Source organism: Acromyrmex echinatior, chromosome 8 (assembly GCF_024713525.1).
Source record: "Acromyrmex echinatior isolate Ae372 chromosome 8, ASM2471352v2, whole genome shotgun sequence".
Classification (NCBI taxonomy): domain Eukaryota; kingdom Metazoa; phylum Arthropoda; class Insecta; order Hymenoptera; family Formicidae; genus Acromyrmex; species Acromyrmex echinatior.
In genome coordinates this window covers 6546439-6561361 of record NC_141859.1, presented here as the reverse complement: position 1 = coordinate 6561361, position 14923 = coordinate 6546439, and the positions used below count along the sequence as shown (strand labels likewise).

The 14923-nt window shown below is 38.1% G+C and overlaps 1 protein-coding gene across 1 annotated transcript in view; it reads left to right on the top strand.

Moving 5' to 3' along the window:
• The window catches only part of PH4alphaEFB (prolyl 4-hydroxylase subunit alpha-1), a 105451-nt gene that overhangs the window by 66257 nt on the left and 24271 nt on the right, over nucleotides 1–14923 (top strand). Inside the window, exon 3 of the mRNA XM_011053384.2 lies at nucleotides 12699–12895. Within this exon, the coding sequence (XP_011051686.1) occupies nucleotides 12711–12895 (185 nt within the window). The 5' untranslated portion in view covers nucleotides 12699–12710. The remainder of the gene's footprint in view (nucleotides 1–12698; nucleotides 12896–14923) is intronic.

Sequence of the window (14923 nt, the reverse complement as noted above, 5' to 3'; positions counted from 1 at the left end):
ACATTTTGCAGTGCATCGATTTGATATTTACATTTATTATTTGTCCAGAATAATGGCCAATTAACGTTACAATTCCATGTAAAGATGAAAACCTCGTCTATCTCTTGAAACTGTAAGGCCTGCCGGTTCTGTTTCTTCTGCATTTGCCAACCGTTTCTCTTCAACGACTGTCTCGGAAAATACTATATCACCTACAGCCTTGGTCGTGCCAATAAATATTTGTTATAATTTCGGAATATGCTTTCTTGCTGAAAATTTACGGAATTATCCATGATATTGCAAAATGTTTTTACGTCTTCGTTACTAACACCAAGAACTCTAATTACAAAAACAACGTCTGTTTATCTTGTACGCAAATATGTACGCGAATATAAGCGGACAACAATCTGTATATCGCGATTCACATTTGATTACATGATTAATTTGAATCCAAGTCTGTCATGCAATCATAATTGCATGAAATTTTTATGAGGGAACAGGTAGTTATTAATATTTGAAATACTTTCAAATAGAGACAGTATTCGTTATATTAATTGTCGTTCGACGTTTATTAATTTTACAACGATAATTATAGAAACGTGACGTTGCTTCATAGAATTCGGAGCAATTTGGCAGTGCCAAGCTGCAATAATATTTCAAGATTTCATCCGTGGTCGCTTGGCCTGACGCCGTTTGGCATCGGGACAGTTAATATTACAAGAATCTTCTGCATTATGCAGTTGGCGCGTGGCGCTGGCTTGTTTTTGGCTGGTTCGGCACGGCTGTTTCTCCCTGTGACATACAGCCACGAACCTTCCGGCGTGCATTCTGCCGTTGCACGTTTCGCAGAAACGATAATTGCAGCGCGTGTCGCGCATCGGCGATTTCACTGCATTACAAATCGTGAAATTAACGTTTCCTCCCCAGCGGGAGGGGCCATTTTCGATTTTCGCGCCGGTAGTCGGCAATGATCGTTGGTTCCGTCGTTTGCTGACGATGATGATGATGGGCTTTGCAGCTTCAGCACGGAGACCGGAAACGTGTGCGCGACGCATCGCAATGATCCGGCAATGATGTCTCTATTGTGATATTATGACGATACCGAATAAGTTTGGCGTTATAAAGTACATTTAATTCTCTGTGATCCAATTGGGGCTTTGAAGACTCAGGCGAATTTTCAACTTTGAATTATTCTGTTTCAAATTCGAACATGTACAAAAAAAAGTGTAAAACATTTCGGATCATATCATTGTAAAATCGTATTGCATATTGAAAGAGTGTATTAAAATTTTTTTAGATTTTTCAGAACCTAAAAATCCTTTAAAAAATCAAGAATATATCAGGGAAATTAAAAAAGATCAAGAAAATTAGGAAAAAGTCAGGGAATGTTGCAAAATTCTGTGTAAAATTCTTGGCTTTAAGGGATTAATATTAATTAATTTTAATTAATTGCATTAATTAAATTAATATGCATACGTTACCTACGCAGTTTTGAAATACTACCAACTTAATAATTAAATACAAGCAGCAACATTAACAGGAATTTACATTGCTACTAAATTTCTGTCTCAACAAAATATTTGATTATTTCTAAATTAGGACGAAAATACAAAAATTTTTTAATAATATTGAAGCATCAGGAAAAAATCATAAAATTTTATTTGAGAATCAGAAAAAAATTATGGAATTTAAAAAGGGGAATTTTGAGGAATTTGTAGGAATGCCTGGTCAGGCATCAATAAGCCGGTTGGAAAGCAGTGAAAAAAACATTGAATCACGAAAGGTTAATTGAACTTGACGCCATGTGATTCGTAATGTTGCACGGAGAAGAAAAGAATTTTGCGGAGAGAATCGTGCGTCTTCCCTCATGCATCCCGATTAACGAGACATTAACGGCAGGTGACGCATTGTAAAAGCGGTCGACTCGGCAGGTCACGGATTCGATTTCGACTTTCATCCCACATATGCCTCGATTTTATTGAAGATTTACCAGAGAAGATAAAGGAAAACCACTCTGGTTATTGCTTCCCAGAAAATCGTTGTGAGAAATCTAAAAAGCAAAAAAGTGTCTCTATTTCCAGGACTATCTATTAGTAAGTAAGTCTCATAGCCAAAACATTTCTCTTTAAAGTGATCGCTAATGTCAGAATGACCCCATATAACATACTGAAGAAGAAACATACTGAAGAACGACAGATAAGAACGTTAATTAGAACATTGCATTAGACTCGAGCCACTTAAACATGTCGCTCCCAAAAGACTCCGACATAAACAAGTCGCAAATAACAGCGTTCTGATATCGAGAGCTTAGATTATATGACGCTTCAACTGGTACCAGTAATTTTATTTCTGTGTATACCTAATGAAATTCCGTCTGAGTGATAATGCACTCTTAATAATGGTATTAGGAAGGAAAAATTTCTCGTAAGAGCGTCACAGAGATGCGACCTTAATAAAACGTAGAAAAACGCATAATACCGTCACTATTAGCGTCATTCCCGAGAGTCGCGGGTCGTAAAATATAAGCATCCCACGAATTGAATTTACATAACGCGTACACACAGACGTAGGTACGTACGTCCGTCCCAATCATAAAAATGCAAGGAGCGCCGAAAAGTGGATGTTAATTAATGTCGGGCGTCCGGAAATAAAAGGATAAAGAAACACCGGTGGCGGTGGCAGTGAGTGCGCCCTCGGTCCGTGTTTTCCTTTTGTTTCCCTTCTCGGTTTCACATTTATATTAAAAGTTTTGCACGTTAAATCAACGCCGCGTCGCGTCGCGGGTTTATTCCCGTGATAAAACGTGTAATATAGAGACAGCTTGGTCTATCCGCGATGCACTACATTTACGCATAATACGAGAGCGCAGAGACAAATGGGCAGCGGTGGAGCATAATGGTACAAAGGAAGGACGTAATAAACCACCCTGCAACGGGGACGCGGGGAAGGCAACACGTCGTTTATAAACGACAATGTAAGTGCAACGAATAAATCGTTCGCGAGATTGTCCGCTAATTATTTATCGTACCGTTCGATGATACGACCGTCGATTTATTTTACAAATGGCTAATTAAGTTTTGCAATAAACTTTTAGCATGTCGATAGTAAAATCGTCGTATTGAGCTTATTTATCGGATTTTATCCGTGGAATTATTAAACTCATCTTGTTAATATCGGAGATAGCTCGAATCATTATTGCATTACGTTCTACGAGAAAAATATCTAAAATGTCCGCTTTTATTGACAAATCATAGCATTTCGCTGTATTTGAATGTGTTGCTTGAGGGCAGCGCGATACATTAGTAGACTAAATGCATTAATAAATTGTGTTCTGCCTCCCTCTCTCTCTCTCTCTCTCTCTCTGTCTCTCACTCGTTTTCTCTCACTCATCAGATCAACGCAGAACTTGCAATTCTCGTGCGTTTTGTTTGTTCATTTATTTGCTTATTTATTTAAACCGTATATGAGCAGCAACACCGTGTCGCGAATTACGAGCTGCGCGGTTTCGCCCGCGAGCCTCGGAGAGCACAGGTGCAACCGCGGATATGTGCAGCTCGCGCCGTAATCTAAAATTCATTTTCCGAATGAATCCGGAATGAAGCCGATGCATCGAGCATTTCCGCCGGGCGGAAGTCTGTTACTCGCGCCGTGAAATTTCGGTACGGCTATTCGTAACGTTACGTTTACGTACCTGTGTGGGATCCTGCATGCGTGCATGCATGCGTACACGTGTGTATCCGATGCCGTTCACCTTGCAGGATTTACGCGCTGCTTCAAATCTCGAGGATTACAGCAGCGTGCTTTTATACAATCCAGTACAGATGTATACCGACCGCATTAATATTATTTTCAATCTTTTGTGTATAAACATGATTACGTAAAAAAATATGTGAAATGACATTTTTTACGGGAATTTATAATTGTATACGTATATCTAATGTGAGTATAATATTTTATTTTATTATTGTATGTAATTAATGACAACGTCGATGAGAGAGAGAAATAAATGCGTTGAGAAATTGTGAATCAATGCAATTTCACACAGCCCCTCTCTCTCTCTCCCTCTCTCTCTCTCTAGGATATTATTTTGAACATAATATATATATTATGTATATTATATAACATACATTTAATATATATTTTTATGCATACATGATATTTTCTGTAATAATTCCATATAATGATATCGCTTTGAAATAAAATTCGTTTTTTGTTTCTTTTTTTACAAAGTGCGTTACTTTTAGTGCGTTATGAGCAAATTCATTAAATATACATACATATAATGCACAATGTTTGTTTTGATGCTATTTATGTCTGCATAATTAATAGTAACGTCGACAAATAATTTGTTTGTAAAATCTTTTATCAGCGCGATCCTTGTACGTGATTTAATTGAAAAGGGAGAAGAAGCCAGTGCAAGAAAGATGACACGCATTCAGCGCACATCCCCTTTAATTTAAAGAGTGCAGGTGGACATAAGAGCAGCAACAGAGTCGACGTGAACAAAAGCGTGCAACAAAACACCGCAAAAACAGATGAAATCAATTACTTTTATGGAAGTACGTTGAAGTATGCTTTTACGTTACCTCACGAGTGTCCTCTTTAATTTAAAGAACGAAAAGGGCAACGGCGCGATATAAAGAAGCCCGATCGCAGAAACAACGACGGTCCATTATTTTCTACGCTTTTCCTTTGGACCACTTTACACATTGTAAACTATTCTTCCCAAAGCGAATCCTCGAGGCTAACATGATCACATAAACGAGATAATTAATGCTTCCTCGACGAGACGTGACATCACAGATCATAATCTTATAAAATGTTGAAAGTCACACGACGTATCTTAATAAGAGAAAGTAAATCGAGTCGCGAACTCGACTTGTTGGACGAATTACGAACTTCATGTCACCGCCGCGAACAAGTTGCAGAAATGAAATAGAATGGAAATTAGAGCCTGTCGCGCGCTGTGGCGATTCGTATCGCACAGAGAAGGAACTTTACTTCGCGTTTCAGACTGTCCGATTGCAAATCTCACTCGAAAAACAATCTCAAAGTGTCCGTAGTCTCGTCACTTTTTTCTTGAGTAAATCCAATGGAATATCCAATGAATTATCGAATAATCGTTGACTCTTTTACATTTTTTTTTCTCCGACAAATATGATAAAAAGTTCGAGATGTACAGCCGCGGATTAAATATATTCTAAAAAACATTCGCGTATGGCTTCGGGCTATTTTTCTATCGTCGGAATATAACTCGCGTCGATAACGACGTATCCGTTTCTTTATCGGACGCCTTCTAATGCTCGCGAGGCATAGGAGAGGAAAGAGTATAAATGTAGAGAAATATATATCTATGTCGAAGACGGCTCGCGGGTCATAATGTAGAAATGCGGAACATACAGAAAAGAAACGACGCGCGGTGGGTGATAAAAATCCGAGAAACGAGAACTTCACCGCGAAATAAAATGGAGAACATCGGCCAGATGCAACGCTCGATAAGCCCATCCTTGGTGGACGTACCGCATTTCGTCGTGGGTCGAATGGGCTTGTGGATGTCGATAGGGACGAATGGAGGGGAAAAAAGGGTCGGCTTGGAAACTGATCTGGAATGTTTTCTCGACCCCGACTGTGAGCACACACGTCTATACTGTCGGAGAAGCGGACGTTGAAAGCTCGCTGTGAAGTGGACGAAGGAACATACACGATACAGAAACCGCAGTCCATCGTACATTGTCTCGCTTCTTCCTCATCCTTCTCTCCGCCGTTCATTCCATTTTGTTCCTCCAAGGATGGAATTAAATTTAAACGCATTAAATCCTATCGGTACAATATAAATTATTACGTATAATTGCAATCAATAGTTTAAAATAAATAAATGATATAAATTAAAACGTGGATAATTGTAATCGGGAGGGGAAAGGGTTATTATAAATTGGATACTTTACCATATATAAATTGAGATATAAATTATTTATTCTTAATTTTACATTCAGTTTATGGTTATTACATTATACTTTATTTGCGATTCTAATTTCCGATTGATTTTATTAATTATGCTTAATTTGTATTACATGTTTATTACATTATTTAATTTTTTTACAATACGTATATATATATATATGTACATACATGTAATTCGATTATTTCGTTACCAGACGAATATCTCCCATTAATTTATATCGGACTGACACGTTCCGATTGCCTTCATTAGATTGGATGGGATTCATGGATCTTTTCCCGATATTAAACGACCGAACTTTGTGCCGTCGGTGACGAGGGTGAAAAAAAAAAATTCGTCGCGAAAATCTCTGGTAGCAGGTTGCGAGCCAGTAGCGATGGGAAAACTGGGATGGCGGCGAATAATTCATCGCTTGCTAGTTCGCAGTTCGTGTAAACATCCAGCTTACATTCGAACGACAGTTACGTACTATATGCAGAAAAGGCACGTCGTGCAATTGCGCTACGCTATTTCATAAATATGTCTCCGTGTCAGCGTTGATATGAAGCAGATACAAATCATAAAGCAAGAGAAAAAGAAACAAAATTTCTCTATTACTTCTCTATTACATCTTAGTGACCAATCCTCCTAATTAGGAGGGACAGTTCCAAATTTTAACTTTTTGTCCATTTTACAACGCGTCCCAAATTTGATTCCAAATTAAAAACATAATTTGTCTCTCTTTTAAGTGTAAAAATAATAAACGTGAGATAATAAGTGTGAAATATAATTTTTGACTATTATATGAAAAATTTTATGATTTTTTAATTAAAAAAACCCAGATATATTATTCAGAAAATACATTTAGTACAAAAGTACAATTTTAAAAAATAAAATGTAATGTTGTTGTAACTTGACATAATTTTTGTTGTGAGCTCATGTGATGTTATATATTAAGTATTATTAATTATTTACAAATATAATATGATATTTATGTTTCATTAATAATTTATTATTTAAAAAATGTTTATTTATTAAAAGTTAATTACGACAATTAATATTTGTTTAACGCCCCCTCTTTTCTTCTTAAGAAATTGGTCCCCTGATTGTACATATTTGTAACATTGAGAAATGTACAATATAATATAAGATTGCGTAATGCATAATTAAGATACATTAATCGAGATTTGGGAAGGGAAATTATGTAGTAATATTATGTGTAAAATTAATGATACTTTGAAAAGACAGTGACACATTCTATCCTTTACATTTTAGAAAATAGCGAAGTAACTTGACACGCTTGCAACTTCTGGTAAGTTCTTCGGGAAGCCATCGACGTCTCTTGTGATACCCGTCGCTTGCCTACTTATCAGGAAAATCAGTCTCTCCCCAACTCGAACTCACTAACGAAATACCGGATATACCGATAGCCTATATATACACAATATCACTTCACAAGAAGTTTAAGTTTAATTACGGGGGAAACACGCGCCAACTTCACTTCTCGTTTCACGAGGACGGCTCTTGTAAGTGACCGCGCGACGCATTGAGGCGCGATGGCATCAATGAGTTTCGAAATTTCATGGAGTACATTAGACTGGTTTTCGAGAACTCGACGGCTCACAAGGAAGTCTCGCCTTTAATTCGAACGAAAGTTTGCGCACATTTACGAGAGCTCGATAAATAAATCGAACTATTGGAAAAACAAATCCTGAATTCTATTTATATAGAAAATGAGAGATCTGTTTCATTTTAATGAATATTTCGAGATCTCATTAATGGATTGACAGGATTATTTTCAAGTATTATGTATTAGAAAAAAAAGAAATTTCAGTTTTAGATGTTTTTGTAGACATTGAAGGAGGCATTTGAGATTTCGGACAGATTATTAATGATAATACTTTGTGAAATTTTCTTCGCTAATTTGTTCTACGTGAGATTTAGTAGAGCGTTTTCTACTCATTTGCCCAATTCGACTGTGGCAACTGGATTCAATGAGGTATAGAATTGATGAACCTAGTCGACGGGACTTTCTCGTAGGAATTCCGGACGGTGAGAATCTTGACGGGATCGGAATAATAAGAGCCCCTTAGTATTAAATTAATTTGAGTTGAAACAAAATGATGGATATAGCGATGGAGGAAATTTAAATAGACGTAACTTCGTTCAAGGTAGTGCTCGTAAACAATTTATTTCAACACACCGTTACTATAATATTCGTGCATTATTGAAATAAATTTTCCTTTAATATGCTACATTAAAATGTTTTTCGGATAATATTGTATATTCCCGATCGAATAACTTTCTCTGAATGTTCGCCGTATTAACAACCTGTAAGGGATTAATAATTTGTAGGATTGTAGCACCAGTTGAGTATTGACTGAAGGCGACGCTTGATCGCCTCCGTTAATGGTGATCGGGAAGTTTTGTGTACGCGGATCGATACTAACGAGAAGCAATTTCCATCGAAATAATTTGAGGGGAGAGAAAGAGAGTCGTTGGGACACGAGAGGGGAAAAAAATACAAAAAGACGGGGCAAAAGAGTCGACCCTTCGCGGAGAGGCGCGAACGAGCGAGCGACCCTTAGAAAAGAAGCGAACTGGGGATGAAAGTCGCAAGGTCGCATCCGGGGTGTATAACGAGTTCGAACGGGATCGGGTGGCGTCGCAAACCGGATAGACGAAGGCAGACGGAGAAAAATAAAGGGACAGTACGAACGAGACGGCGCGATCATCCGTCCGGAATTAAATTGGCCGCGGGCGAGATGCTCGCGAGGCCGTGAAATTACCATTTTGAAGCTGCAACGCGCTTTGAAACTTGAAAACCACCCACCATCACGTCAGCGGCCTCTTTTTGCTTGCACGACCTGTCGCGCCGTGATCTTCTTATTAGTGGCATTCACGTCTTTCTGAAGGCTCCGGATAACGGAGAGTCGCGATATTGCCGGGATATTGAGTGTGCGGTATCTTGATAATGTGAGCTTAGAGATCCTGGCTAAAGGGAGAATCCGTCATTGAAACCGCATCCAAGGATCGGTTGACGTATCCCGACGCGCAGTCTCCCATTTCGAGCAGGTCTCTCGAGTTTCGTGTTTCGCGGACATTTTGCTGATTAATATTGAGACATGTCGTCGATAAATAACACGTAATCCCGAATCGAACAAAGCGACGCGCCAGCGAATTCTATCGCGCGCGCGAGGTTTCTCGAAACTAGTTAATTGCTAATTAGCACGAAATTCTCGCGGACCGGTATGCCGGATATGGTGGAGTGGAGGAAGCAATTTTTGTTTAAATTCTGGTCCTGTTGGAAATTCGGACGAGCTCCTGTAATCTCGCCGAAGGACCGATTAATTAAGCGCTTTCCCGAAAGAAAAAACTTTCTCGTGGAGCGAATTACCGCGAGGCCGAGGTTAAGTTTTAAAAGGAGCCATGATGATCCACGAAAAAAATTACCGAGAGTAAGAAGAAAAAAAATACGACTTCTCGCCTATATTACATTGTCGTCTCTTCGTTGTGCCTTCGACTTTGCGGAACGGTGCACAATAATGCGTGTGGACATTTTCGAGAAACCCTTCAATAATTTTATAAACTTGTTCTCCTTGCCTGCGTCTGGCGGTTGGAAAACTTCGATCTGATTGGATAACTTGGACGCAATTTGCAGAGTACTGTAATCTTTTATGACAGGTATAAGCCACATGGTGCTACAGTAAAGAAACACATCTAGTGTGTCTCATGCGGTTTATCTGCAACGTACCGTAAAATGGAGTTAGATTAGTGAGGCCAACTTTGTGTAAGCGAAAATTGCAATATCCAAGAAAGTACTTTATCCGATTTTCGATAATCAAGATTCCCATTATCTAGTTGATTAATCTTCTCGGCGCTCGCGTTGTCTCCAAATGCAGAGAGAAATTCTATTTCTTAATGTTATTTTATTAATCTTTGCGAAAGTAATGACATTTAACATTCTGCGATCTTCTCCCTTGATTCTTACATTTTTAATAACGAACAGATAAGGAGTAATCTTTGGAGATGTGAAACTCTCGTACTCTCTGAGTATGCTTTAATCCGTCACCGCAAAGAGCGCTGTCCCGATCTGACAAAAAGCGCAAAGTAAAACCGAAGGAATAGGGGGAAAAAGGGCATAAGATTGAGTAACTAGAAGTGTTAATAGAACATGAAAGGGATTGCAGCGAAAAATCTGCGCAAGCAATTTGTCTGCGTCAGAGAAGAGGGTATGTCTCGGTGTCACCGAGTACGTAACAATGCGTGTCTTTTTATCACGTGTATATGTGACCATGTGGTTCACGTTTAATTCACCACGAGGTGGCTTCCAAGCTCGATTACCAGGGGCGCAGTGATGAAAGAAGGGTCTAGAGGGGGCTGAGTCAATTTACGGTACGCGTAATTAGGGACGTTGCAACGGAGATGAGGAGAATGGACGAAAAAATAGCCGCCGGCGAAAAAATAGCGAGAATCGCTGTCATTTCGCCACCACATTCCTCTCACCTGCTCGCAGAAAGAATTATTACGCGCCACGCGGAAGTGGTGTATTTTCTCAACACGGCGTTATCCTCGATATTTACGGAACTTTATTCTGTAATTAGTTAATTAAAATTGACGATAGCTGAAATTTAGTAATTTATTAATGATATATATATATATAATTAGTTACTGATGTATTAAATTATTTAAATAATTACCAGATTACTTGATTAAACATTAAATTAGTTATTAATAATTTTTTTGTAAATCTCTTGAATGACTTTCAGAAATTACTTGAGGCTATTTATATCGAAAATTATTATTCCACGCAAACGAATAATTTATTTGTACGGCTTCATGTATGTGAAGGATTATTTTAGAAAATGTAAATACATATATATATTTATAAAGCAAAATACAATATGTCACAAAAGGATAAAACATTTGATATTACCGTTTATATCAAAATATAACAAATATATCGAACATTGATATAAAACTTTTTGTTCTATTTCTTCAGTTTCATGACAATCGATATAATAAATTTTATTGAGATGAGCGATTAAATTGTTCTGAGTCACTTATTGTTTTTGAAAAAAAAAAAAAACTGCAACAAAATGTGCAATTTGCGAATACTCCTGAGATGATTGTGATCTTCAAAGTGCGTAATCTCTTCGCGCATTATACGAGCATCGAATATCGTAACATCGAGTTATGCGGGTATTGACACGTCTCGCTCTCTCAAGCCACTCGCCACGAGAACAGCTCTCGAAAGCGGCCGCAAAGTGGGACGGGATGGAGGTAGAAAAGCTACACGAGGGTGACACGGGACGAGAGATCGGCCGCGGTAGCTTAAGAGCATGGAAGGGGATGTAGGTGGAAAAGGTAAGAGAGGAGTTTACGTGCCATCGCCGGCGTGACGGAATAAATCGTCGATCCGACAGGTGTAAGTTGTACGATCAGCGCAAACTCCGGTCCTCTGCTAGCCGCAAATTTTCGCAACACAAACACGCGCGGGCACTGATCCGTACGTTCATGGTGACACATCATCATCCCAGTTCGCAGCTTTCGACAGTGAAGCTACGAGAGTTCTGCTTTTCGTGGGAAAATTTTGGCGCCCACCAAAGTACGGGACTCCAGGCTCTCGCATTGCTCTTTTACAGGGAACAATAGGATGCTGCGAGGATGGGATCGAGTCAATGTGTGTTTGTGAACCGCAACTCGGTCCTGGTATACGAAGTTGAGATGAAACTTTAGCGGGATGAGCAGCTACATTGAAGCGTAAATTATTATTTGAATGATGCATGAATAATAGCTGGGATAATCTCTTTATAATTTTTGATGAGGTGAAAATGGAAACGACGTCACAGAAAATAGGTAGAATTTATGCACGAGATACATATTGGAGATACATATATGAAAAAAATAATTATTTTCTTAAAATATGTTGCTGAATTTCATCATAAATTTATTTTCCGGTTCGTCATATACTGGATCTATTTATATTCGTTCTTATATAGTCAATTTCAGCAGCAAAATAACAAATACCTCTTTGAAGTTAGCATTCCACTTTCAGAACTTCGATATAACTTATAGATAGAGTAAAACTTTTTCTAAATGAAATTCTAAAGTTCCTGACATGTTCGAAAAGAATTTTGACGATTTTTTGTTTCGCGAATAAAAAGTTTTTGTTTATTAAAACTTTCTCAATGTTTTTTTAACAGTTTTAAATAACGTTTTGAGAATTCTATCAAAAAGAGAGAGAGAATTCTATAAATTATCTCTAATGAAAATAAAATAGATATCTCACATCTTAGTATCTTTATTTTATATATTTGATTGTCAGAATTCTTTTCAAGATATATTAATAATTTTTTGAAGCGTCGAAATTTAATTAAATCGAAATTTAAAAAATGAAGTATTGACGTTATATGACAGACAAATACTTTCATATTTATCATCACTAGATATTAGGATTTAGAAAGAACAGGAAAACATCATCAAAATAGAAATTCGTCTCATCAAAAAAGCATTCTAAAAATGCATATTTATTTGTACACATTGTGCATATTTGCGTATTTGTACAAATTTTGTATACGTCTGCACAAATATCCGCATAAAAAATCCGAAGTCTAAATTCATCACAGAATTTCTATGCAAATGACGTAATTTTATGAACAAAATTTATTTATTGTAGTATCAGCATTATTTGAGTATTATTTATGTGAATATATAAATAATAGAAAATGCGAATGTACGTATAAATTACTACATTTATAAATCTCTTTTTAATTAACAGTATCGGTCGGAGATGAGGAAGGAGACTCTATTAGCTGTCGTAACGATTTTACTATCGACGACGGCACGCGATGCCGTGGCAGAACTTTACACCGCCCTGGCGGATATGGAGGAGCTGCTCGAAACGGAAGCCGTGCTGATCGACACGCTAAACGGATACATCACGGCACAAGAGCAGCGATTGGCGACTCTGAGAAGGTAAAGAGCATCGACGTAACGAGATTTTTTTTGCGAGCGATTCCCTTCAATTCCAATTAATTAAAGTAGGTCGTAACGTATTCCGGCGCGTCGAAAGATCTTCTGCGGCTAGATAGATGTGCTTTTGTCGATCTCGGGATTTCCTTAACGTTGCTACAAAACGTGTACCCGTATTTTCAGAGAGCCCCGAGAGGTTTTCAATATATTTCCGTGTCTTGCGTAACCGCGCCAGAAGTCGTTTCCCGTTTTTACTATACGAGAGATTGCAGCCCTTTGTGCCGTTGCTATTGGTACGAATATCCTCGTTGTGCAAGGCTGACGTTGATTTTTTTTTTTTTTTATTTATTCTCCCTTTTTAACATTTCACCAGGCTTGTATATATTCATTCGGTCTACCGATATTTGATCAGCCACATGTAACGAATCATTCTGTAGAAATAATTTTTGCTCATGCTCTCTACCGACTCCTGTTAAATCTCTCTCTTTTTTTTTTCATCAACACGCATAACAGCAAATAATCGAATTTAGAGCTCTTTCGGTTATACCATTCCTGAATACCATTTGACTTTATTATATCATGACATATCATACGAAAATTGTTATCGATTAGCACGGTCCCAGTATTAATTAAACGCTGGTGGTCGAATAATAAAAATAATATGTGATATTAAAGTTGTACGGCGAAGTCAAACATGAAAAGTATAAAAGATCACCGAGGCACTTATCAGCGCGACGATTTCCTCGTTCTATTTCCCTTGGAAGGCCGTTAAAACGAAAGGTGATTAAGGAAAGAGGGCTATTTCATGGGAAGACTTTCGTGAATGGCTCCCGACCCGACCGATTGTCCTTTTCTTTTTCTTTATCTTCCCGAAGGTGCGATTTGGCATGCTGCCTGATTCGATACCGATGCCTTCGACCACCTTCCGCGGATAAGAAAAGAAATAGGGTGAAAAGAAATCAGAAAAGAGTGAATACATTAAGATCGGATCCCGATCTGACTAAAATCGGCACTCGTGCTGGAGAGATAATCGTAAAACTGAATCCCAAAGTGATCAAGCTCATTTACGGGACGTAATTTCGTGTCGGAGCAGCGGAGGACTGAAATTATCTCTTTATCATTGGTTACGATAAAAAAAAAACGAGCTTCGTAATTTACTTCGTAACTAGAGCAAACAATAATTCACGTTAAAGTCGACTATAATCATTTAAAAAATATTAATATAACTACATTTTCTCAATTAAAAGTTGCTTATTTCGCAAACTTTTTTTTTTTTCTTTTAAAAAGAACTAAATAAACGAACACCAGAGATTTACATTATGTTACAGACGTCTACATTAATTTTTGATCCGATTGAATTTATATTTAATTTATTTATTTTTCCTATAATTTAAGCTTTCATGAATTTCTTTTTATTTATTTATTTTTTCTCTTTAATAGAAAAAGTAACCTCGAACAATATGTCCTTTTGTTTTTCGGCTGCAACGAACACTGCGCTTATTTCGTAAACCGCGACGCCATTAATCCAACCGGAGGATAGTTTAGGCATTTCTGTCTGGCGCAACGGGAGCGGTGAAACGAGTAATACACGCGGGACAACGGAAAACTTTTCAGCAACATTTATGTAGGACGATCCCGCGCGGAATTTAACACACCGTCGACGACTCGCTCTCGAGAAAATCCTGTCACGGACACGCGACACGATGAGGAGAAGCGTGCGCCCGTCGTGTCGCGAACGGGAGATTTTCCTCATCCCCGCGCTCTCAATTTCCATGGCCATTCAAAAATCCGCCATCGAATTGCAATCGGATCGCGCAGCAATCACGCAGCAAAATTCTGCGTTCGCACTCACGCCCGCGGCTTGCTTCCGCGCGAATTTCGTTAATTCCGAATCGATCGGAAACTCACGGACGGAAGATCCCTTTTTTTTAACGTTCATAAATTGTCTGACGATGATATTAGCGTATTGTCGATGCGCCGAAATTAAATACGCATTGAGGAAAAAAATGTTCATTTGAATTTGAATTTTAA